We start from the raw sequence: 24,173 nt of genomic DNA, 5'->3' as shown, positions 1-24,173 counted from the left end.
GCCAAACGAAGAAAGGGAAAAAGGCCAAACGAAGAAAGGGAAAAGGCCAAACGAAGAAAGGGAAAAGGCCAAACGAAGAAAGGGAAAAGGCCAAACGAAGAAAGGGAAAAGGCCAAACGAAGAAAGGGAAAAGGCCAAACGAAGAAAGGGAAAAGGCCAAACGAAGAAAGGGAAAAGGCCAAACGAAGAAAGGGAAAAGGCCAAACGAAGAAAGGGAAAAGGCCAAACGAAGAAAGGGAAAAGGCCAAACGAAGAAAGGGAAAAGGCCAAACGAAGAAAGGGAAAAGGCCAAACGAAGAAAGGGAAAAGGCCAAACGAAGAAAGGGAAAAGGCCAAACGAAGAAAGGGAAAAGGCCAAACGAAGAAAGGGAAAAGGACAAACGAAGAAAGGGAAAAGGACAAACGAAGAAAGGGAAAAGGACAAACGAAGAAAGGGAAAAGGACAAACGAAGAAAGGGAAAAGGACAAACGAAGAAAGGGAAAAGGACAAACAAAGAAAGGGAAAAGGACAAACAAAGAAAGGGAAAAGGACAAACGAAGAAAGGGAAAAGGACAAACGAAGAAAGGGAAAAGGACAAACGAAGAAAGGGAAAAGGACAAACGAAGAAAGGGAAAAGGACAAACGAAGAAAGGAAAAGGACAAACGAAGAAAGGAAAAGGACAAACGAAGAAAGGGAAAAGGACAAACGAAGAAAGGAAAAGGACAAACGAAGAAAGGGAAAAGGCAAACGAAGAAAGGGAAAAGGCAAACGAAGAAAGGGAAAAGGCAAACAAAGAAAGGGAAAAGGCAAACGAAGAAAGGAAAAAGGCAAACGAAGAAAGGAAAAAGGCAAACGAAGAAAGGAAAAAGGCAAACGAAGAAAGGAAAAAGGCAAACGAAGAAAGGAAAAAGGCAAACGAAGAAAGGAAAAAGGCAAACGAAGAAAGGAAAAAGGCAAACGAAGTAAGGAAAAAGGCAAACGAAGTAAGGAAAAGACAAACGAAGTAAGGAAAAGACAAACGAAGTAAGGAAAAGACAAACGAAGTAAGGAAAAGACAAACGAAGTAAGGAAAAGACAAACGAAGTAAGGAAAAGACAAACGAAGTAAGGAAAAGACAAACGAAGTAAGGAAAAGACAAACGAAGTAAGGAAAAGACAAACGAAGTAAGGAAAAGACAAACGAAGTAAGGAAAAGACAAACGAAGTAAGGAAAAGACAAACGAAGTAAGGAAAAGACAAACGAAGTAAGGAAAAGACAAACGAAGTAAGGAAAAGACAAACGAAGTAAGGAAAAGACAAATGAAGTAAGGAAGTAGTGTCCACATGTTTGTGTGTATTTTATAATTTAGTTTCTCTATTACAGACATTGGAGAATATTAGGAAAGAAATTGGCGATTCTTTGGTCTGGCTATCCGTTGACAAAACCACTGATTCTTACGGTTGGTATAAGGCACACATCAGAGTTGGAAAACTCTCTGCTGAAGAGGCTGGACAATGACACCTCATACTGTGCAAAGAAGTGGAACGAACGACACATGTCACGACTGCACGCACAGTGCAGGAAGCATTGTGTAAGTTTCACCAATATTATAGGTAATATAGGAGTGCTGTTTTTCACATCATATCCCAAGCCAGCAATTAGTTTTTCATATGATGTCCCGAGCCAATAATAAGATAATAAAAAAGTTTGTAAAATCCTTTGATTTTCAAGATCAGAAGCGTGGGGAGAACAAGGATTTCGCCATTGTGACAGATAGTGCGAAGGCCACAGAGTGTCTACGAGTGTTTTACCCTAAAATTATTCACTTCATGTGTCTGGCTCATGGCATCCACTGAGTCACTGAAGAGGTCAGAGCCACATTACATGTGGTCAATAGCCTTTGACAAAGAAGGTTTTCATTAAAGCACCAAGTTGAGTAAGAGCTTTCAAGACTGCTCAGTCTGACTGTCCTCTGCCACCTGAACCAGTCTTGACAAGGTGGGGAACGTGGATTTCATCTGCAAACTATTACACAGATAACCACAGAAAAGTTGAAGAGGTATGGGTGCGTATGTAGTTCTGGATAAATTGAATAAGCAAAGAAAACATACATAGCATAGAATTCCAATATTAAGCTTATTTCTCTGTACAGCAGTTTTCAGCTTGAAACCGACATTCACTAGATTACTACTTTCTTGTTCTAGGTCATAAACGGCTTTGAAGATAGCAAAAATCTAGGTATACCAAAAGCCAAGGATGCCCTGAAGAATTCCTCCATGTTACATACCCTGTCTTTCATCCGAGTGCACTTGGGTGGCCTTCCAGACCTAACTGAGAAACTTTAGACTCATAACATGGAAGTTACAAAGGCAGTGGCTCTTGTTGAAGGACTCAGGACACAGAGCAAGAGTTGGCCAGGTCTGATCAGTGAGAGACTTAGAAGAAAACTGGGTGCAGTTCTTTATAGAAATCACGGTTGGCCTACGATTCAGATCGCTCAGTTACTGGTAGGAGAGAAACACTCCGAGAATCTAGATGATTTCACGTCGTCTGATGTCGCTGCTCTTAAATTTTTACCTGTAGTGTCATGTGATGCTGAATGATCATTTGCAAAATTGAAAATGATGTTATATGACCACAGGAAAAAATTTTCATGTAGAGAATATGGAAAAAATGTCGGTAGTTCAAACAAACTCTAAGTTTTAGAATTTACCAAACTTATCGTGTAAGTACCTATGTTATACTTCATTTTATTCATTGAATTACAGCCATTATTGAAAATATTTGATGGTTATTCATTAATTTTCCCAAGTAAGATGCATATTTTAAAGAATTTATCTAAGAGAAGTGCATAATTAAAGAATTTTAGCTGCATATTTAAAGGCATATACTGGCAGTAAGAGCGTATTTTAACTGCATATTTTGAGGAGTTTTGGCGCATATTTAGTGGGTTTTAAGTGCATATCGATCCGAACACTACTAACGATTATTCAAAACGTCTGACACAGGCTTCCAAAATGAACTTTCACTCTGTAGTGGAGTATATGCTGATTTGAAACTTCTTGACAATTTTGAGAGCTGTCAGGAAGTTTCGAAGACTATTTCTCTCACACAGTAATGAAACATAATTTGACACACTCTTCTCCATGTATTGCATTGCAAAATAATAAGGGCCTCCCAAACGCTGAAACTAACAGCACTCTCACGCTGACAACATTGGTGTGTCATAATTCAAAGGGAAGCAGTGGTTGGGAAAGGAGTGAGACAGGGTTGTAGCCTCTCCCCGATGTTATTCAATCTGTATATTGAGCAAGCAGTAAAGGAAACAAAAGAAAAATTCGGAGTAGGCATTAAAATTCATGGAGAAGAAATAAAAACTTTGAGGTACGCCGATGACATTGTAATTCTGTCAGAGACAGCAAAGGACTTGGAAGAGCAGTTGAACGGAATGGATAGTGTCTTGAAAGGAGGATATAAGATGAACATCAACAAAAGCAAAACGAGGATAATGGAATGTAGTCGAATTAAGTCGGGTGATGCTGAGGGAATTAGATTAGGAAACGAGACACTTAAAGTAGTAAAGGAGTTTTGCTATTTAGGGAGTAAAATAACTGATGATGGTCGAAGTAGAGAGGATATAAAATGTAGACTGGCAATGGCAAGGAAAGCGTTTCTCAAGAAGAGAAATTTGTTAACATCGAGTATAGATTTAAGTGTCAGGAAGTCCTTTCTGAAAGTATTTGTATGGAGTGTAGCCATGTATGGAAGTGAAACATGGACGATAACTAGTTTGGACAAGAAGAGAATAGAAGCTTTTGAAATGTGGTGCTACAGAAGAATGCTGAAGATTAGATGGGTAGATCACATAACTAATGAGGTGGTATTGAATAGGATTGGGGAGAAGAGAAGTTTGTGGCACAACTTGACTAGAAGAAGAGATCGGTTGGTAGGACATTTTTTGAGGCATCAAGGGATCACAAATTTAGCATTGGAGGGCAGCGTGGAGGGTAAAAATCGTAGAGGGAGACCAAAGGATGAGTACACTAAGCAGATTCAGAAGGATGTAGGTTGCAGTAGGTACTGGGAGATGAAGAAGCTTGCACAGGATAGAGTAGCATGGAGAGCTGCATCAAACCAGTCTCAGGACTGAAGACCACAACAACAACAACAACAATTCAAAGATTTCTAAACCTCTCCCTTTGACACAATTTTGTAAAATTAGGAGTGGAAAAGTTCCACACGAGGAAATGTATTGCAAGAGAAAGTGCGAGAAGTGTTCTATAGGAGGAAATATACTGGAAGAGAAAGTGGGATAAGTTTCACTGAGGATCAGGACGAAGAACTGAATGCACCTTAAGGCTGGTTGGATCAGTTCATAAATGTCAAGTACAAATATATATCAGTACAAATATAGAAACTCAGAAAAATTTTCAATTACTGATCTATTACAATTCATTTCATCGAACCTACATCCATACTCTGTGAATCATTCAGAAGTGCATGACAGAGGGTACTTTCTATTTTAGTAATTACAAATGCCAGTGGTATTAATGTGACCACAGCCTATGTTTGACCAACATGAAATAGCTACTCACAGATGGCTACTCACATATAAAGCTTGTCGGAGGGGATGCAAAAAACAGTGCAGACGTCGTCGTAACGCAGGAATGAAGTGATTTATCTCATGTCACCAAGGGCATGACTACTGGTTTTCAGGCCAAGGGTGGGAGCAGTTCGGAAATAGCTAACTTTGCAAACTGTTCGCATGTTACTGTGGTTATAGTATACTATGCATGGCACAATGCACTATCCAAAACTGTGATGCACCACAAGCCATTGAGGACAGGGGTGAATGATGGCAGCTGCAGAGATGTCTGTAGGTGAATATATATGCAACTGTTGAGCAACTGAGCAGATGGATGACCCAAGGGGGTTATCAACAGTGTCTCCTTAACAACCGTTCAGCGAACATCACTGCTTATGGGTTCCACACCACGTGCCTGGCTCATGCACCCATGCTGACTGCTGTTCATTGACAATGAAGGCCACAATTTGCACACTATTACTGCACATGCACATCAGATCAGATTAATCATGTTTATACTCAGCGTGAACAGCATGAAACGTCTGAAAGGAAACACCCTGCAACAGCATTATGGTCTGGGGAATGTTTTCGTGTCATTCCCCAGGTGATTTCATCATTCTGGAAGATGCAATGCATCAACACAAATTTGCATATATCATTGGGGACCATGTCCACCCCATGTGCAGTTTCTTTTTCTTCGGCACCTACCAGCAGGACAATGCAATTTGTCACATAGCTTGCATAGTACGTGTGTGGTTTGAAGAGCAACAAGATGAGTTTAGAGTTCTCCTCTGGCCACCAAACTATCCAGATTTAAAGCCAATTGAGAATCTGTAGGGCCATCTTGATCGGACTGTCCATGTCAAGGGTCCTCAATTAAGAAACTTAGCGCAGCTGGCCATGGCACTAGATTGGCATGGATCCACATCCGTGTCGGTATCTTCCGGAACCTGACTGACTCTCTTCCTGCATGGTTCGCAGTGATCCAGACTGTAAAAGGTGGTTATTCAGGCTTCTGACAAGTGGCCACAGTAATGTGACTGGACAGTGTACTTGGGTTCCTGCCTGCAAGACGTAGAATGCAGGAAAATGGACTTCTTAAATGTATCTGTGCACACTTTGTTAATCTAACGTTGTCTTAACCATCCTTCCAATTGTAGGACATTACTAGCTTCCTCACTCAAATATGGCCCTTGAAACTTTTTAAGTAGTCTTTCACAGGATACTTTGTGTCTATCTTCTATCATTTGCCAGTTCAGATTTTATAGCATCCCCCGTGGGTCAAACAAACTTGCAACGATCCATACTGGCATTCTTTATATACTTTCAATACCTCGTGTTAGTCCTATGTGGCACAGGTCCCACAAATTCAAGCAATACTGTAGGCTGGATCACACGGATGCTTCATAAATTATCTACTTTGCAGACTGACTGCATTCTCTATGTAACCTATCAATGAACTGAAGCCTAACACGTGCTTTACCCACAAATGAGCCTATTTGATTATTTCATTTCTTATAAACCCTCCAACTGTTACACCTAGGTTCCTCTTCGACAACAATACTCTGTTAATTTGGAACAGAGTCAAAGTTAGTGAAGGAAGAATAACAGCATTGTTGTGTGTTAATATTGATGGAATTTTATAGTTGCTGCCATTAATAATTGGAAAATTAAACAGTAATTCCTGCGTCACAGCAGAATGTTTTACCAGGTTACTAAGAATTTTCATTGCCATGATGGGACCAGAATATACGCTGATCCTATACTGACACATCCACAGACAAGCTCATTTGAAAATGGGGACTGTGGTGCAGCACCAGAAAAACAGCAATTTTCTAAAGGACACCACAGGACCATTTTTCATGATAATGTCCTGACATCCACACACCACAGCTGTGGGATATTCTTGTGAGGGAATTAAGTAGAATAGATGACGATGAGAATGGGATAGTAAAGGATATTCACCTATGGCTGTGTGAGGACCGGATACTGTCAGCAGCAGCTTCTCCCCAATACTATCACTTCCTGCCAGCAACAATTGATAAGAGGGAAAAGTCACCTACTTTCATAAACTTTTCCCTTCATCAAAAAATTAAGGATGGTATTTAAAGATTATTACTTAACTTCTCTCACTTGATGTTCCTCCGCTGTTATTAGTTGAATGAAACAACTTTCGACTAATTTAATATTTGACATAAGAGTGAAAAACTTATTGACTTCATGATAAGCTGCAATTTAGTTGTGGCATATGACCACCTTGTACAAAAACAAGAGAGTACACACAGGACACATAAATGTTCCAATTCTGGGCTGGATCACTCCTTCAGTGTAACAGAAAATCCCTATCTGACAAAAAAATATTTGTGAACCCAGAGATCAATTGAAAAGGGCTTTAGAATACATCTCCTCCTATTTTTTGAGGTCTTAGATTAGACAAACTGCAGGAGTATGGTATTTTCATAATGGCTAGAACAAAGTACACAAGTTGTGAGAATATAACCATCTTTATACTGTAAATGAACTTATTGACGAAGCCCATTGTATAAGAAAATACTGAACGGCTAATAAAGATTCTTATTCTTATTCTTATCATGAATTACCAAATGCACAGTTTAATAGCATGTCCATGAAGGAACGTGTTAGAACTCCCATGCAGTGGCAATTGATATATCTGCAGTATGGCATGTTAGGTGTCACTTCTGCATAGCAGTTCTCATGCCTTGTACATTAACTATTTACTGAAGAAACGAAAGCATAAAATCACTGGGTGAGCTCAGCAAAGCACTGCCAAATGTAATTATAAAATGAAGGGAGACTTTATTTATCATCATTAATAAATATATCACAAAACAGATTTTAATTAACACTGCACAACTGCATGATGTGATGAGGATGCCATTGTCAAAAAGAAAAAATTCTACATAACTTTCATACATACCAATTGTTTAAAGGAACTACATATAAAATTAATCCTAAAATAAAGTAAATGAAAAGCTATAAAATGTGAGTGCGTAAACTGTGGCTGTGCAAGGTCCTGTTAGAGCTTCAGTACAAATTTAATCTGCTCATAAGAGCTGTTGCATAAAATAAAACAAAAAATTATGTTTGACTATAATGTGGGGCAACTTTCAAATTATTCTATATGATGGCTCTCCATAATACATTTCACACATAGTTTTGTTTCATACTACAGCTCTTATAAGCAAACTGTATACATACAGAGATGAAACAGTACCTATCACGGACACAGATTACACATTCATATTTTATGCCCTTTCAATTGCTTTATCAGAGTTTCAATCTACATAGGGTGAATTTTATCTGTTGTTCTTTTAAACACTTGGTATCTATCACAATTGTGCTGAACATGTTCTCACAGTGGCTTCTCCATCTCATCAATCAATAGTGCAACATTACTTTAAATCTGTTTTGTAATATATTTATTAATGGTCTCAAATAAAGCCTCTCTTCTCTTTATAATTCTAGCACTAGATTGAATGCACTTCAGATTTTCTGCAATATTTATTAAATAAATAGTTAATGAACAAATTATGTGAATTGCTACGCAATAGTGACACCTAACAGCCATACTGCAGACGTACCAGTCACTGCTGCATGGCAGTCCAACATGTTCCTTTGTACAGACAGCATGTCTATTACAACTGTGAATTTGGTACTTAAAATTTTATATGTATTTGATGAAGCTTACACAGTTCAGTATTGTGATTGTACCATTTTTACACATTCTGACTCAGTATGATTAAGAAACTACCATCATAAGGCAAGTGACTGTTTTGTTTATTTTCAAACTGAATTCTGATGCCCTTAGGTCATAATTTTATTATTTTTTGTACAAAAAATTACCTCTGAATTTTATGGGTCTAAAGAAGGTTATTACAAACCAAAATTAATTACCTGATATATTTAATATGTAACTGGAATAAAATACATAAATGAATCTCTGGTAATCAGACATGTAGCAGGATCTTTGGGCCTGACAATGCTGGCAAAACTACTTGCTCACTGCAGTGATCATTCCCACAACCCAGTTGATGTACTAAACAACACAAATAAGAGACGGATCAGGCTTTATGCTTTTAAAGTATTCCAAGTCAACTAAATATGAGAAAGGAACATTAATAGGACTTGTTCATACATTTTGACACACAACCCCTTCTCAGTCTCACCCACCACCCCTAGAGGTGTCTTACTCCTATAGTATTTTTATGCAAATAATGAATCATGTATATACAAAATTTGGTTGTAATTGCTTGACGTGTTTCCGAGCTGTGCTTCTATGTTACTGTCTTTTCACCCTTACACCTAGGAGAGGTAGTTGGTTCTTAACCCTCATGCTTTTATTTCCATATAGTAAGTGATGTGTGTCCTAAGTTTGGTTGAAATCGACCCAGAGGTGTAGAAGAGGATGAGGAAAGATAGACACATGCATACACATGATGATTTTTATGAATATGTAGATGCCTATGGTTGTCATTACAAATATAAAATCTGTAGGTGTTGCACAAAAAGTACACTGCAGTGAAGAAAGAATACAAACTTTAGGGTCAATCCATACCAAGTGGTTTAAGAAAGAAAAAAAAAATAATTGGTTACTTGACCATCTCAGAAAAAATTTTTATCTGCTGGGTGCATTCCCCAATGTTTAGTAGTCACAAAAATATTTTTTTAAAAAGTTTATTGTTTATTATGTTTAATGTAGTATGTTAATTATAGTTGAAAAATGTGCACTGCTGTAATGTTGTGTTCAAGGAAGTCACTTATGACACCAAAGCTGTGGCTCATTAGTCAGCAAGAGCTAAGCATTCCATCATCTGCCAAGGTTTGCTTTTTGTCTTTCAAAAATTTACTTTGAGCTTTTGCAATAAAATGATGCATTTTCAGATTTTCAAGGTTAGCCACCAACACTTCAAAAACTCTTCCCGTGATTTTATGACTGTCACCATTTCAGTTCTGTCTTGTGTCACCCATTGTTTGTATTTAATATTGTCAGGCATCAAATCGTCTTCTTTGGATTCTTCAAACATGTCAAGTAAGGCTTGTTTGCCTGGACAATCTTCACATTTTCCCTTGATCATACAACTGTAACTGTCAATATTGCATACCATAACTTCCAAAAGGTCTTTATGGTCAGCTCTAAGATTGGCGCCATCTATCATCAACTTTACATTCTGATGATACAAACAAACAAAACATTATGGGTGCCAGATGCCCCTGTAACAATACATCATCTTGGTCTCAACTCGCAAAACTTTGATCTTCCAATTTTAATGTCAGGATTTTCTTTTTTAAATTCAGTGAATAATTTATTTATATTACACAATATTAAGCTTTTTTGTCTTTGAATCTTAGAACCATTTTCTTTCACATAAACACAGTCTTTTTTGCCAGACATCAAACAGCTGTTATTGACATCGTTATAATACTTAATAACTTTATTGATTGTGTTTTCATCTCCCAAATTATAAGCACTTTTCTTTTGTAATGCTGGTAAAATTCCCTGTTCTTTTACTAATTACCTTGCTAGCTTAACAAGACATTCTGACACATTAAATTCATCACTAACTTTTGCTCGACTCCAAGAATTTGGCAGTAAACTGATAATCTTAATTTTATCCTCTTTGTTTGAAGTACTGCGTATAGTTTTTAGTTTTTCTATCAAATCATCATATTCGGTTGAAGTTTTAGAACTTCCACCTGTTTTAGTACAAACTGTATTTTGAAATGAAACTTCCAAATTCTTTTTGACTGTAGCTGCCACTTTCTCAATTTTTATATTCAAGGTACTTGATCTCTTATCTTGACTTAGTTTTCTAATATTATTAGCAGGCGATATACCCAGGATTTCACAAGCTGTATCTACTCTTTTAATGGTTGCTGATAAGTGACAAAATTCTGTATCTGAGATTTCACTATCCTTTCTCTTTTGAATTACAAATATCTTAGAATAACATGTTGGACACAATGACTTTCCTGGTATGAGACTGACAAAAGGGTTTTTATTTTTAGAATAATGATCAAATGTTATGACATCTTGGGTTGTCGGGTGTTCTACCGGATATCAGCGTCGTACTTGCACGATATTTCGGTCACGTAGCTCGTGGCCTTCATCAGGTGCGACCTGAGACTCTCAGGTCACACCTGATGAAGGCCACGAGCTACGTGACCGAAATATCGTGCAAGTACGACACTGATATCCGGCAGAACACCCGACAACCCAAGATGTCATTAGATCGCCGGGAAAGCCTGAAGAGTTACATCAAATGTTATTTCTCGCAGACCTTTTGTTATAGATTTCTGATGTTTCTCAAAAGGGTCCATGCAAGACTGACCAAAAAAGTGATGAAACTTTTTTAAGTATTTCATTTCATGGTACCTGCATGTTGATTTGACCTCTGGGCCGACTCGTAAGTAAAACAAAACTTTTTCTTCTTCACTGTAATCTTCGATTAAAGTAATATCTTCAGGATACACTCCATACACACTTTCATTACATGCTTCATTAATAACAACACCAACAGAACACTGAGATACCATTTTTCAACTGCACACTTCAAGAACTTCTAGCTAAATAAGTGAGAGTAGACAATTGTTGGTGTAAGGAGGAAGACAACAATCAGACTTGTATAGGCTTGCAGATGCAACTGTTAGCCTGCTGAAACAATTACGACAACATTGTTTCGACATATAATCATTAGCTAGTGTAATGTGGTGTGTTACATTATGCAATTGGTATACTTTATTTGATAAGCCTACCAGATATTGTAGATGTTAGACAACATATTTTTGACTTGTGTTTGTAATTGTTTTCCATAACTTCCAACTGAATCTCAAAGTTGAAATTTATACTGAAGTTTGATATCATAAAGGTCTATTAACTGTGAAATTTTCAGATTTTTATCTGGTCCCCCAACAAAGACATTGCAGGCCACAAAATGGAAAACTGAAAATAATGCATTTTTTTAAATAGTGTATTTTTTAAAGTGTAAGCTGCTCACCATTGATACTTTATAAAAAGTAACTATACTGTACAGTTTAATAGCAGAAAAAACATTAAAGCTGAGAAATTAATCTTTCTTTGGAAAACTACTGTTCAAAAATTGAGTTTTTTTAATTTGTGGCTGATAACTTTGAACTATTAAAATATATTAAAAAATACATTCAGCTAAGTGATAATGATGTTAATTTGTAGCCCAGAGTGTGTTGAACTAAATGCATTTTATCTGAAAGGCTTATGACAATCCACTACTGAATAACTGTAAAAAAAAGTAGATGCCTGCAAATACGAAAAAACGCATGTAGCCTGGAACAAATATGGCCACCATTTCAAAATAAAACAAAAATAATTTTAAAAAATGTTTTTGTGACTACTAAACATTGGGGAATTCACCCAGCAAATATAAAATTTTTCTGAGATGGTCAAGCAATCAATGCTGGACCACTTGGCACGGATTGACCCTTTAAGACAGTTGGACATAAACAACATTATAAATAATTTTCTCATCCCACATTTTGTCATCTCAATTTCCATTCGGGGCTAAAATCAGAATTACTGCAATGTGCAGCACACATTTTCAATTTCTAATGCTATCAATTGAAATGACTCTTACAGCTAGAAGAGAGCAAGCATAACAGTAACCACTACACTATTTATTTGACTGTCAGTGTGGACATCTGGGCATTTACCTTTCTTTTCTCTTCATGCTTCTTCTTCAGAATCTCCTTGACTGCCAACATGTCCTGTGTCTTCTTGATTGCAGCAGCAGCCTACAACAATGTGAAAATTTCATATCGTGTATCTTCAACAAATGAACATTTCTTGAATAAGTAACAAACGGTAAACACAAACTTAATATCCCAGTAACATAGCAATAGACTATACAAACCTGGTCGTACATGGAAACAAGTATTACTTCCAGAATGAATTTTTACTCTTCAGTGGAGTGTGCACTGAACTGAAACTTTCTGGCAGATTAAAATTGTATGCCAGACCACGACTCAAAGCTCTCACCTTTTTCTTTTGCAAGAAAGTGCTCTACAGACTGAGCTAGCCAAGCACACCTCATCACCTGCCGTCCTGGTTTTACTTCTGTCAGTACCTCACAATCATACAGAAGAAATTATGTGAAGTTTGGGACATAGGAAAAGTAATACTGGCAGAAGTGAAGCTGTGATGGCAGATTGTGAGTTGCACTTGTCTGTAAAAGACAAAGGTCTCAGGTTCGAATCCTAGTCCAGCACACAGTTTTAATCTGCAAGAAAATAACATATCACTTGCTTGGCACCAGGTATTTGAAATGCGATACAGAATTAAACTGCATGCTGCATATCAAACGATGTGAATTCTTTTTAATGAACTTAAAAGCTCTTAACTATTCTCTTTGTCAAAAAAGTTCCAGGGCAGGTTTTCTTTTATTTCTCAGTTTTAAAAACTAAAAACGAACAAATGTTTTTATGTTAACCTGGTATGTGTGCAGACTTGAAATGACCTTGGCCGCATTTCAACACAAACTATGTGGCAGAGCAGTGCTTAGCAACACAATGTTTGGGTTCTTGGTGCAAGAGTTATGGTGTCTCAATGTATGCTAATTGTGAGCAAAGAGCGAACATTAAGTTCTGCGTTAAGCTTAGGAAAATGCCTACTGAAAGGTGGACAATGATTAAGCAAGCACATGCAGGCAAGGCACTTTCAAGAAATCATGTTTTCAAGTGGCACAAAAGGTTCCGTGAAGGTAGAGATTCAGTGCAAGATGATCCCAGAGCTGTTCGCCAGTCTACAGGACACACCGATGCAAATGTGGAGCATATAAGGCAGATACTGCAAGAAGACTTATATCTAATTGTGCATGTGATATCAAAACAACTTAATTTGAATCATGATGTGTCATAAGAGTTTACACAGAGATTTAGGGAAACAGAAATTAACGCAAAACTTTTCCCTCACACAGTAAAAGATGATCAGAAAGAGGAAAGATGAAGAACTTATGCTGAGTTACTGGAGAGAGCCAAATGTGATCCCACATTTCTGTCAAAGCTTATTGCTGTGAATGAAAGTATGTTCTACCAGTATGACCCTCACATGAAGTGTCAAAGTGTTGAATGGCAGAATCCTGAATTGCCAGCCACGAAAAAAGTCACACAACAACCTTCAAGAACAAAGACAATGTTGATCACATTCTTTGACAGTGAAGGATTAGTTCCCCATAAGTATGTTCCTCCAGGTCAAATAGTGAACCAAACTCTTTGCACTGAAGTCTTGAAACATTTGCAACAAGCAATTTGACATCACTGCCCTGATTTGTGGCATTCTTAGAACTGGTTCTTACTGCGTGACAATGACACGCCCCAAACTGCTTTATCTGTTACCTAGTATCTGGCCATACATTATGTTATTGCCATCCCACATCCACCACATTCACCTGACCTCTCGCCTTGTGATTTTTTCGTGTTTCCGCAGGTGAAAGGAAAGCCTCATCAGGACATCACAGACATCCAACAGGCCATGATATATGAGATTACAACCACTGCAGTTGAAAATTTCCCTGTTTGCTTCCAACACCCCCCAGAAACATTGGAAACTGTCTATAGATATCCAAGGGGACTACGTCGACAGGAGCTAAGACAATTACTTGATAAGCATCATTTTCTGTTTTTTAAAAACCTATCCTGGAACTTTTATGACAAAGGGAGTATGTTTCATTGGGTTTCACTTAAAAAGGAAACACGTAATATTAGATTTTCTGCTTTCTGTACTGAAAATACCATAGACCAGTAAGTCATAACCATGGAAAGATATCTTAGAATTCTATGGTATTACAAAAGGAAACTCTGCTTAGCAGCAGAAGACAGCCCTTAATTATACTACATCAAGCTTGAGGGAATTATAATAAATGAAAAGCACCAGTTTGCTCTTGTTCTACAATATAACTTTTATTGTTAACCAGTTTTCGGCTTACAAGGCCATCTTCAGACAACTGAAAACTGGTTAACAATAAAAGTAATATTATAGAACAAAAGCAAACTGGTGCTTTTCATTTATTATAATGCTGTTCTACCAAGAACTGACAGAAGATTCTCTTAACTTGAGGGAATTAACTACAGTTGACTACAATGTCCAATCCAGATGTTCAGACTATGCAGCCAAAATGTAAATGACAATACCGAGTGGGCCCTGAGAGCTCTGTTGTTAAGTAAACTGGTTGTGTTAATCCTGGACACTCTGATTCTTGGATGTGGATTCCTCAACCTCCAGTCTCGGATGGAGAAATGTAGAACCCTCTTTAAAAGGTCAGGCATGCACTACATGCAGAAAGTGGCTACTAGGGCAGCAGTATGGCATGCCCATGCAGGTTTTTTAGCTAGAGAAATACCTCCACATGCTGGACCCAGACAGGATACCATTTCTCATAGCACATCCAAGAAAGAAAAGGTTAATATAATATCATAAAAACAAATTTGTTTGTGTGTCTATCAACATGCCAGCGCTTTCGTTTGGTAAGTTACATCATCTTTGTTTTTAGATATATTTTTCCCATGTGGAATGTTTCCCTCTATTATATTCATATCATTAATATAATATCAGTTAGTTAAAGTAGCATCTATGGAGAGGTCCCAGAACTAGTGTCACTGATGAACGCTAACAATGCATACATAGTACTATGGGCAGAAAACTGGCTGGAACCATATGTTAATACCAATAAACGTTAATTGCAATGGAATTCTGAACTACAACAGGAATGTGTATTGTGAAGACAGGCTGAACACTGGTGGTGGAGACATACTTATAGCCATAAAAATACAATATCTAGTGAAAGTATGGATTCAGACTGCAAAATAATTTAGGTTAACACAAGTGTTAATGATGAATCAAACATGGTAAGCAGATGCTTTACTACACCTCCTGCCTAAGCAGCAGCAGCAGCACATTCAAGGAGAAAATTCCCTGCCATGTTATAATTTTAGGTGGATATTTCAAGCTACCAGCTATTACTGGGAGACACAAGCAGTCAGGACAGGCAATAAAGACAGGCAACACTGTGAAATTATTCTAAGTGACTTATATGAAAATTACCTTGAGCAGTTAAAACAAGAACCGACTCATGAACATAAAATCTTATACCTGCTTTGACAAACGGAACAGCTTTTTTACTCGGTTAGCACAGAACAGGGAATCAGTGGTCATAAGGCTGTTACAGCATCACTAAATAAAGCTGTAAATAGAAATACAAGATGGGTAGGAAGATCTCTCTGTCTAGCAAGAGGGACCAGAAACAGACTTCAGATTACCTGAAAGGTCAACATGAAATCTCCTGCACTGACAATGTTGAATAGCAATGGACAAAGTTCAAGAGCAGTGTACAATGTGCTTCGGACAGGCATGTGGTGAGCAAAGTTGTGAGGGATAGGAAAAAACCTGCCATGATTCAACAACCTTGTTAGAAAGCTGTTACAAGGAGAGATTCACTGCAAATTTAAACGAACTGAAAGCCTCACAGACAAACAAAAACGAACAAAAGCCAAAATTAGCATAAGGATGGCCTGCACGAAGTGTTCAACAAATCTGAAAATAAAAATCTATCTGACTTGACAGAGAATCTAAATAAATTTCAGTCTTACATTAAATCAGTAATCAGATTGAAGCCATCTGTTCAGACACTATGCAACCCTAATGGCACTGAAGCAGAGAATGGCACAGAAAAGGCTGAAAAACTATTTTGCCGCCCCCCCCCCCCCCCCCCCTCAAACTGCTTCACAGAGGAAGATCACACTGCAGTTCCTCCTCTAAATTGTCACACAAATGACAAAATGACATATCAAAATAAGTAACCAAGGGACAAAAAAGCAACTGAAATCGCTCCACAGAAAGGTCACCAGACCTAAATTCTATGTAGAATATGTGAAGGAACTTGCCTCTCTTCTAGCAGCAGTGTACAGTAGGTCCCTGGAGGAGTGATGCTTTACTCACAACTGAAGAAAAAGGACAAGTCATTCCCATTTTCAAGAAAGGTCATCAAACACAAAAAACTATAATCCTATATATCTGACATCAGTCTCGTGTAGAATTTTGGGACAAGTTTTATGCTCGTGTGTTATGAAATTTAAAAAGACTTAAAATCTCCTCTGTAGGAACTAATATGGGTTCCAAGAACAACGATCATATGATATCCAGCCCGCTCTGTTCATCCAGCAGACCCATACAGCAGTAGATATAGGTACCCAGGTAGATGATTTGTTCCTTGACAAACAGAAGGCATTCAATACAGCTCCACACTGCTACCTAATGAATGAAATATGAGCGTACAGAATATCAGATCAATTGTGTGATTGGTCTGAAGAGTTTCTATCAAACATAACACAGCATTCACAATGGAGAGAAGTGTTCAGATGTAGAAGTAACTTTGTGTGTGCCCTGAGGGAATGTTATAGTAGCAGTATTTTTCACAATATATACAGGGTGGTTCATGAAGAATGTCACATAATTTGTGAGGTGATTCTATATGTGAAAAAGTCTTGTAAACACGTGTTTGATTTTTTATCATTACGGAATTGAAGAGGTTTGAGGATTGCACACATCCACGAGTGAATGTGATGACAAGTGCAAATATATCTTACCAAAATGCTGTGCATGCACTTTGGTGGACAGAATAATGGAGGGATAGATGACTGATTCCCCATACAAGAGATGAGAGGGTTCTTCAACAGATGGCAGCACTGTGATGTCGCACTGAGGCAACAGCTACAAGCAGACAAAGTGTGCAATCATAAGATGGATCAATGAGCAGGTGGGAGACCAAGTACGTGTTGTGCTTTTGTTTGTTTACTGGAGCAAGTCGATTGTGTTCGTGAATAGCAACATGCCGCATACGTTCACCCATTCAGAATACGCAAACATGTTTGTATACGAGTACTGTAATGGCAGTGCCCGTGCAGCTGTGACAAAATACCAGATACTTTCTCTGATTGACAAGCCCCCTCTGTCAGAGTATTTCCCAGGGTTTTCCAAACATTATGTGAATCCCGAACACTACCCAGTGTAAATGTAACGTGAGAATGTGAAGCCATAATGGCACAACAGAGTCCCGCCACCAGCACGTGGCACATTAGACATCAGCTCGATATTCCACAAACACGAGTATGTCGTACGTTACATTCTGAGGGCTTGTACCCATTCCATCTACAGCCTGTGCAAGTATTTATTCCATCTGCAGCCTGTGCAACATCTGTATCCAGGTGACTCAGGAAGCAGACAACAATTTTGTGAATGGTTGGTTGTACACAGAGACATCATGCAACATAGTTTATTTACAGACGAGGCTATGTTTACACACAATGGTATCGTGAACACCCACAATTCTCACACATGGACGATGGAGGATCCACATGGCACTAGGGAAACAGGATTCCCTTCTCAGTGAACACACGGCACAGTATGACTGATGATTTGGTGTGTTCCTGCCAAACCGCATGACAGCCGCACCATATGCACATTTTCTGACAGAAGACCTACCTGCAAGTTTTGTAAGATGTGACATTAGAGCAAAGACGGCAAATGTAACTGCAACATGATGGATCTCTCATTGATTGTAACAAGTCACACATCCCAGTAGCTGAACAACACACTTCCTCACCGGTGGATTGGCTGTGGCAGACCCATTAACTGGCCTGTCAGATCACCCGATCTAGCCCCATTAGACTACTCTTTATGGGGATGGTTAAAGAGGAATGTGAGTGTTACAAAGGTGGTCACACACGAAGAACTTGTCGCTCGCATCATTGATGCTGTAGCCCGCATTAAAGTCGGCTGAGATGATGCAGACAATACACTTTCCAACGCATTGACAAGTGCGTCTTGCAGGATGGATAAGTCATCCGTCTCACCATTATTCTGTCCACCACAACACCTACATAGCATACCTGTAAGTAATACTCACACTTTTCTTCACAATAATTCATAGATGTGAGTTGTCTTCAATCTAATCCAGTTTTGTAATGATTGAAAATCGGACACACATGCATAGGACTTTTTCAGTTTATTTCCACATGTAGAATCACCTCACAAATTATGTGACACTCTTCCTGAATCTCGCTGAATAAATGATCTAGTAGATGACACCAGAAGTTTCATGAGGGTTTTCATGAATGATGCTGTTGAACACAGAGAAGTTCAAATGCTAAAAGTTGTCGCGAACTGCAGACTCCTGCATGGGATCGACACTTGGTGCAGGAAGCAGCAACTGTCCCTCAATGTAAACAACAAATTGCCAGTACGATTACACTATTGTAGAACAATCACTAGAAGTAGTTATCTCCATGAAGTATCTAGAAGTAAGCATACAGGACAATCTGAAGCAGAAGGGGGGCGGGGGGAAAAAAAAAGAGCTGGTCCTGGGCAACTCAGATGCCAGACAGATTCACAGGAAGAATCCTCAAGAAATGAATAACAATAACATAGGAAGTAGCTTACAGAACACACATTTGACCAATACTTTAATATTGTTCATCAGTCTAGGATCCGTACCAGATAGGATTGATATATGAAATAGAGAAGATCCAAAGAACAGCAGCACATTTCATTAGAGGTGCATTTAGTGAGCATGAAAGTATCATAGAGATTCTCAGCAAACTCCAATAGCAGTCGCAGCAAGAGAGGCATACTACGTTACGGTATGGTCGACTATTGAAGTTATGGGAGCACGCAGTCCTAGAAGAGTCAACCAATATACTGCTTCCTCCAATGTTGTGTCTCACGAAAAGGCCACGAAGATAAAATCCAAGAGATTCAAGCCCACACAGATGCTTAATAGCAATTTTTCTTCCCATGAACCAATCATGACTGGAAGAGGAAAATTTTGATTACAAATACACTAGCACATAAAAGTGCCATCCAGCACACATTTTAAGGTGTCTTGCAGAATATGGATTTTGAGGTTAACTTGGGCCTTGGCCAAGGCTACTTGGGTCCTGGCAACTCGCATATCACTGTTGTCGGAGACCGTAATGCCATGCGTGACTTCCTGGGCTGTCAGTATTCCAAATGGATGAAAGTATATTGGGATTGATGGAATTCAAATAATGGCTTCAGGCTACTGGGCACACCCAGTTACTTCTGCACCTGCACCTCATGGAATTTGGAAAACCAACTGCTTCCACTAATTTTTATGTAGGGGCAATAAATTTTAGAACTCTAGGCCTTGAAGATGAATTAGCAGTGCCACCCACAACACTAAAGCTGAATACATTGCTAAAACTTGTGAGCAGAGTTAAATTTGGTATTTTGGGATTAAAAAGCTGCTGAATAGTTAATTAGAAGTTAAGTTTTAGTGCACTGGCAGTTGTGGAAGTGTTAGTACATGTGTGTTTACAGTAATTAAGTGTCAAATAGTGACAAAAGCGAAAGTACTATTTATACAGAAAAAAAATAGTGTTGTTACATTTCAGAAAAAATGTTTGTTCTCTTCACATTTGTAGTGAACTCATCTTAACCTTATCTCTGTCTCCACTGTAGTGGCAGTTAAATCATGTTCAGGAATCACCTTCTTTTGTGGAAAAATATTTGGAATTTAACAATAAGCTCATCATCAACGTCTTTAAATTGTACACATTTCTTTCATAATTTATATTCCAGAATCATAAACCAGCCATTTTTGGTTAAATTAAACAACAAAAAGTCCTGTAATTGAAATTTTTTGTTGTCCACCTAATGTTCAATAATGTGGCTGAACTAAATACCATCACAATGGATATGAATGGAAACTGCTGTAGAGCTGTGAGAAATAGTTGACAGTGAGAAGAGAGCCTAGAGTTTTTTCTTGTCGACTGTTATGAAGCAACAAACTCTGACGGAGAGTGGCTAGCCTTTGTAGTTGTACCTATCACTCCACAAATAGGGAGAAGAACCAGTTGATCGTAAAACTCAAGTCAACAGAAGGAAAGATAGGAATAATGCAAATGATTGGACTGTTGACAGAAGTGACATATCAGGCAAGAGGTTCACGAGATTGAGACATAGCAAGCTGGAGTTGCACCACTTACTACCATTCTACTCCTTAAATACTTTTTTTTTTCTTTTTTCCATCACAAAAGTAAAACGAGGATAATGGAATGTAGTCGAATTAAGTCGGGTGATGCTGAGGGAACTAGATTAGAAAATGAGACACTTAAAGCAGTAAAGGAGTTTTGCTATTTGGGGAGCAAAATAACTGATGATGGTCGAAGTAGAGAGGATATAAAATGTAGACTAGCAATGGGAAGGAAAGCGTTTCTCAAGAAGAGAAATTTGTTAACATCGCGTATAGATTTAAATGTCAGGAAGTCGTTTCTGAAAGTATTTGTATGGAGTGTAGCCATGTATGGAAGTGAAACATAGATGATAAATAGTTTGGACAAGAAGAGAATAGAAGCTTTTGAAATGTGGTGCTACAGAAGAATGCTGAAGATTAGATGGGTAGATCACATAACTAATGAGGAGGTATTGAATAGGATTGGGGAGAAGAGAAGTTTGTGGCACAACTTGACTAGTAGAAGGGATCGGTTGGTAGGACATGTTCTGAGGCATCAAGGGATCACCAGTTTAGTATTGGAGGGCAGCGTGGAGGGTAAAAATCGTAGAGGGAGACCAAGAGATGAATACACTAAGCAGATTCAGAAGGATTTAGGTTGCAGTAGTTACTGGGAGATGAAGCAGCTTGCACAGGATAGAGTAGCATGGAGAGCTGCATCAAACCAGTCTCAAGACTGAAGACCACAACAACAACATGAGTACACATAATGAATACAACATGAAATGACAAAATTCTTATTGATACATTATTTTCATTAAATTTCATTATTCACTATACAATTTGATCGGCTGACAACAATAGTGTAAATGGCCCATATAGGAACAATTTATTTAAAGACACATTCATAATCAACAATGCCTATAAACCATACGCATGTCAAAATTCACGGATGCTACAAACTGATTGTATCAAGATTAATCTAGTTCAATTGAAATCCTTCATTCTACACTTTTTGACAAACATTTTACTTTTCCAAAGCTTTATGTTTTAGATTCGCTTTACTTGGTCCTTCTCACCCCAACAAGCCACATCCCACAATGTCAATCTCCACCTCAGGGAAGGCTACATCATTACCTCCATCCACATCAAATCTCCACTTCAACAGATCCCACCCACTCCACATCAAGTAGTCGCTTCTGTACAGCCTAACCACCTGGGGTCATTGCATCTGTAGTGGTTAGCAGTCACTCTCCAAATATGCCTTCACGGACCAAAATTACCCTCTCAAGCTTGCCCAGAAACAGATCTCCTATTTCTTTTCTCACCAGACAGCTCCCATCCCCCACATACCCACAGTACAGTCACAAAGCAGAATTCCTCTCGTGACTCATTAACACTCAGTACTGGACCAATTGAGTCACATTCCCCGCCGGGGTTTTGACTACCTCTCATACAGTGTGGGCATGATAACTAACAATGTCTTGCCGTATGATAGGCCACTGCCAAACTGTGGCCAAGAAACAGCTGGACACCCTTGCTGAGCACGCTGTCCAACAAGATGTGCTTCATTTTAATGACATCTTCACAGATTGTGCCATCTGAATTCTTCCTACCAACACCAGCTTTTCTGAACTGCACAAATGATATCTCTACTTACAACATATCCTTTGGCACCGTAACCCACCTGACCTCAAACCTTCGCTAGCCCCTACTTGCTTATGCCCTTTCCTGTTCCCACTCCAGTACACACATATTCTATCCCACTTATGCTCCTAAAAGTCCTTTCCTCTACATCTCCCCACTCTCTTTCCCCCTCAGCACAGCCCCCAATGCTGCACCTAGCAGCCCTATCCAATCACCTCCATGTACCTGCACGTTTTCACAGGCAGCACTAGAATCCCCCCCAAGCCACCTTACCCCTCACCCCCTTCCACAGCCACTAGATTGCTGTTCACTTCAGAGACAGCAGCAGTCAGACTGTAGCACCCGGAGACAGTGATTTTTGTGTGTGTGTGTGTGTGTGTGTGTGTGTGTGTGTGTGAGAGAGTTGTTCTTCCGAGGCAGGACTTTGTCTGAAAGATGAAAATATACCCAATTTTTTTGTTGTGCCCGTCTGTGAATCGATGTCTCCTCTATGTGGTGGAAGCAATCTATCCTTCCCATATTGCTGTTACTTGGAAAGTTACCTGTATTCAAAATGTTCATGTTCTAGAATGTTCCAGTCTTAAAATGTAATTCTTTCCTAAACCAACAATTAAAATTTAGTATCCTTGATTTTTCTGTTTCTGAATAAGTATAAAGGGACATGTAAAGCCTGTGGCATACATCAGTGTCCAGACTATCAGCTTCACTGCGGCCTTTCTATTCACCACGATAGTAGGTCACCGCCCTACTAGGAGGATGAAGGATTCTAAAAATGTATTTCACTAAAACAACATCTTAGTTTTTAATTATTCTAATTAGAAACATCACTATCTTGTTAATTCTCGGAAAATTTTGAGAATCCTCATGCACACTAAAACTGCTACCTCACAAATCTTATAACAATAATGGACATTCTTGCATGAAGCAGTAAGTAAAATAAGGGACAGTTAACCAATCACCTACAGCGTGCCGATTGTGGAGCATAGAAACAGGTGACAGGAAACAGTATTCCAGTATTCACACTACTTCTAAGCGTATGTTCTTTTTCTATTAAAAGTACAGACAGACAGACAGACGCATGCGCTCTTGCAGTCCTCACCTAAAGCTCCACTAACCTCTTCCCACTGCCTCACTGTATCTCCCATGCCCCATGTAGTCTCTCTCTCTCTCTCTCTCTCTCTCTCTCTCTCTCTCTCTCTCTCTCTCTCTCCCTCTCTCCCCCCCCCCCCTCCTTCTCCCTCCATCCCTTCCTATCTCCCTCCCCCCTACCTCTCTCCTTCCTTCCCTCCCACCTCCCCACACGCACACTCCTGCGGCCATGGCAAGACTGATTATAGAAAGCAGTTGCCTTAGTTGATGTAAGTGCAGAAGGGATAGGGAAGGAAGCAAGGTGGGGGTGGTGGGAAAGGTGTAGGTCTTTGGACATGTGACTCCAGGGCTGCACAAGACGAAAGGAGTACAGAGGGTAGACTGAAAAGAGAAATAGAAAGAGAGGGGGAGGGGAGGAAGGGGCAAAAGGAGGGGAAGGTGGGGATGACATGTAGATGGGGAGATAGGAGGGAAGGAAGGAAGGAGAGAGGTAGGGGTGAGGGGGGGGAGGGAGAGAGGGGGGGGAGGGAGAGAGGGAGGGGGGGCGAGAGAGAGAGAGAGAGAGAGAGAGAGAGAGAGAGAGAGAGAGACCGACTACATGGGGCATGGGGGAAAAATGGTGGGAGAAGGCAGCAAACAATCAGGATACTGAAGGAATGGTGGGGACAGAAGAGAAAAGGAAAAAGGTACAGTGAGGCAGTGGGAAGAGGTTAGTGGAGCTTTAGGTGAAGACTGCAAGAGCCCAGCATATACTGGAGAGAGAATTCCCACCTGTTTCATTCAGAGAAACTTGGGCTGGAAGGGAGCATCCAAATGGCTCATGCAATGAAAGCAGCTGTTGCAGTCATTTGCGTTATGATGTGCAACATGTTCAAC

General features: G+C 39.1%; 1 protein-coding gene across 6 annotated transcripts in view; it reads right to left on the bottom strand.

Moving 5' to 3' along the window:
• The window catches only part of LOC124711622 (zinc finger protein swm), a 258,270-nt gene that overhangs the window by 80,219 nt on the left and 153,878 nt on the right, over positions 1–24,173 (bottom strand). For all 6 annotated transcript variants that reach the window (XM_047241789.1, XM_047241792.1, XM_047241793.1 and 3 more), the window contains one exon: positions 12,250–12,330. In XM_047241789.1, coding sequence (XP_047097745.1) covers positions 12,250–12,330 — 81 coding nt within the window. The remainder of the gene's footprint in view (positions 1–12,249; positions 12,331–24,173) is intronic.

The sequence above is a fragment of the Schistocerca piceifrons genome, chromosome 8 (assembly GCF_021461385.2).
Source record: "Schistocerca piceifrons isolate TAMUIC-IGC-003096 chromosome 8, iqSchPice1.1, whole genome shotgun sequence".
Taxonomy (NCBI): domain Eukaryota; kingdom Metazoa; phylum Arthropoda; class Insecta; order Orthoptera; family Acrididae; genus Schistocerca; species Schistocerca piceifrons.
This window is presented reverse-complemented; position numbering and strand designations above follow the sequence as displayed.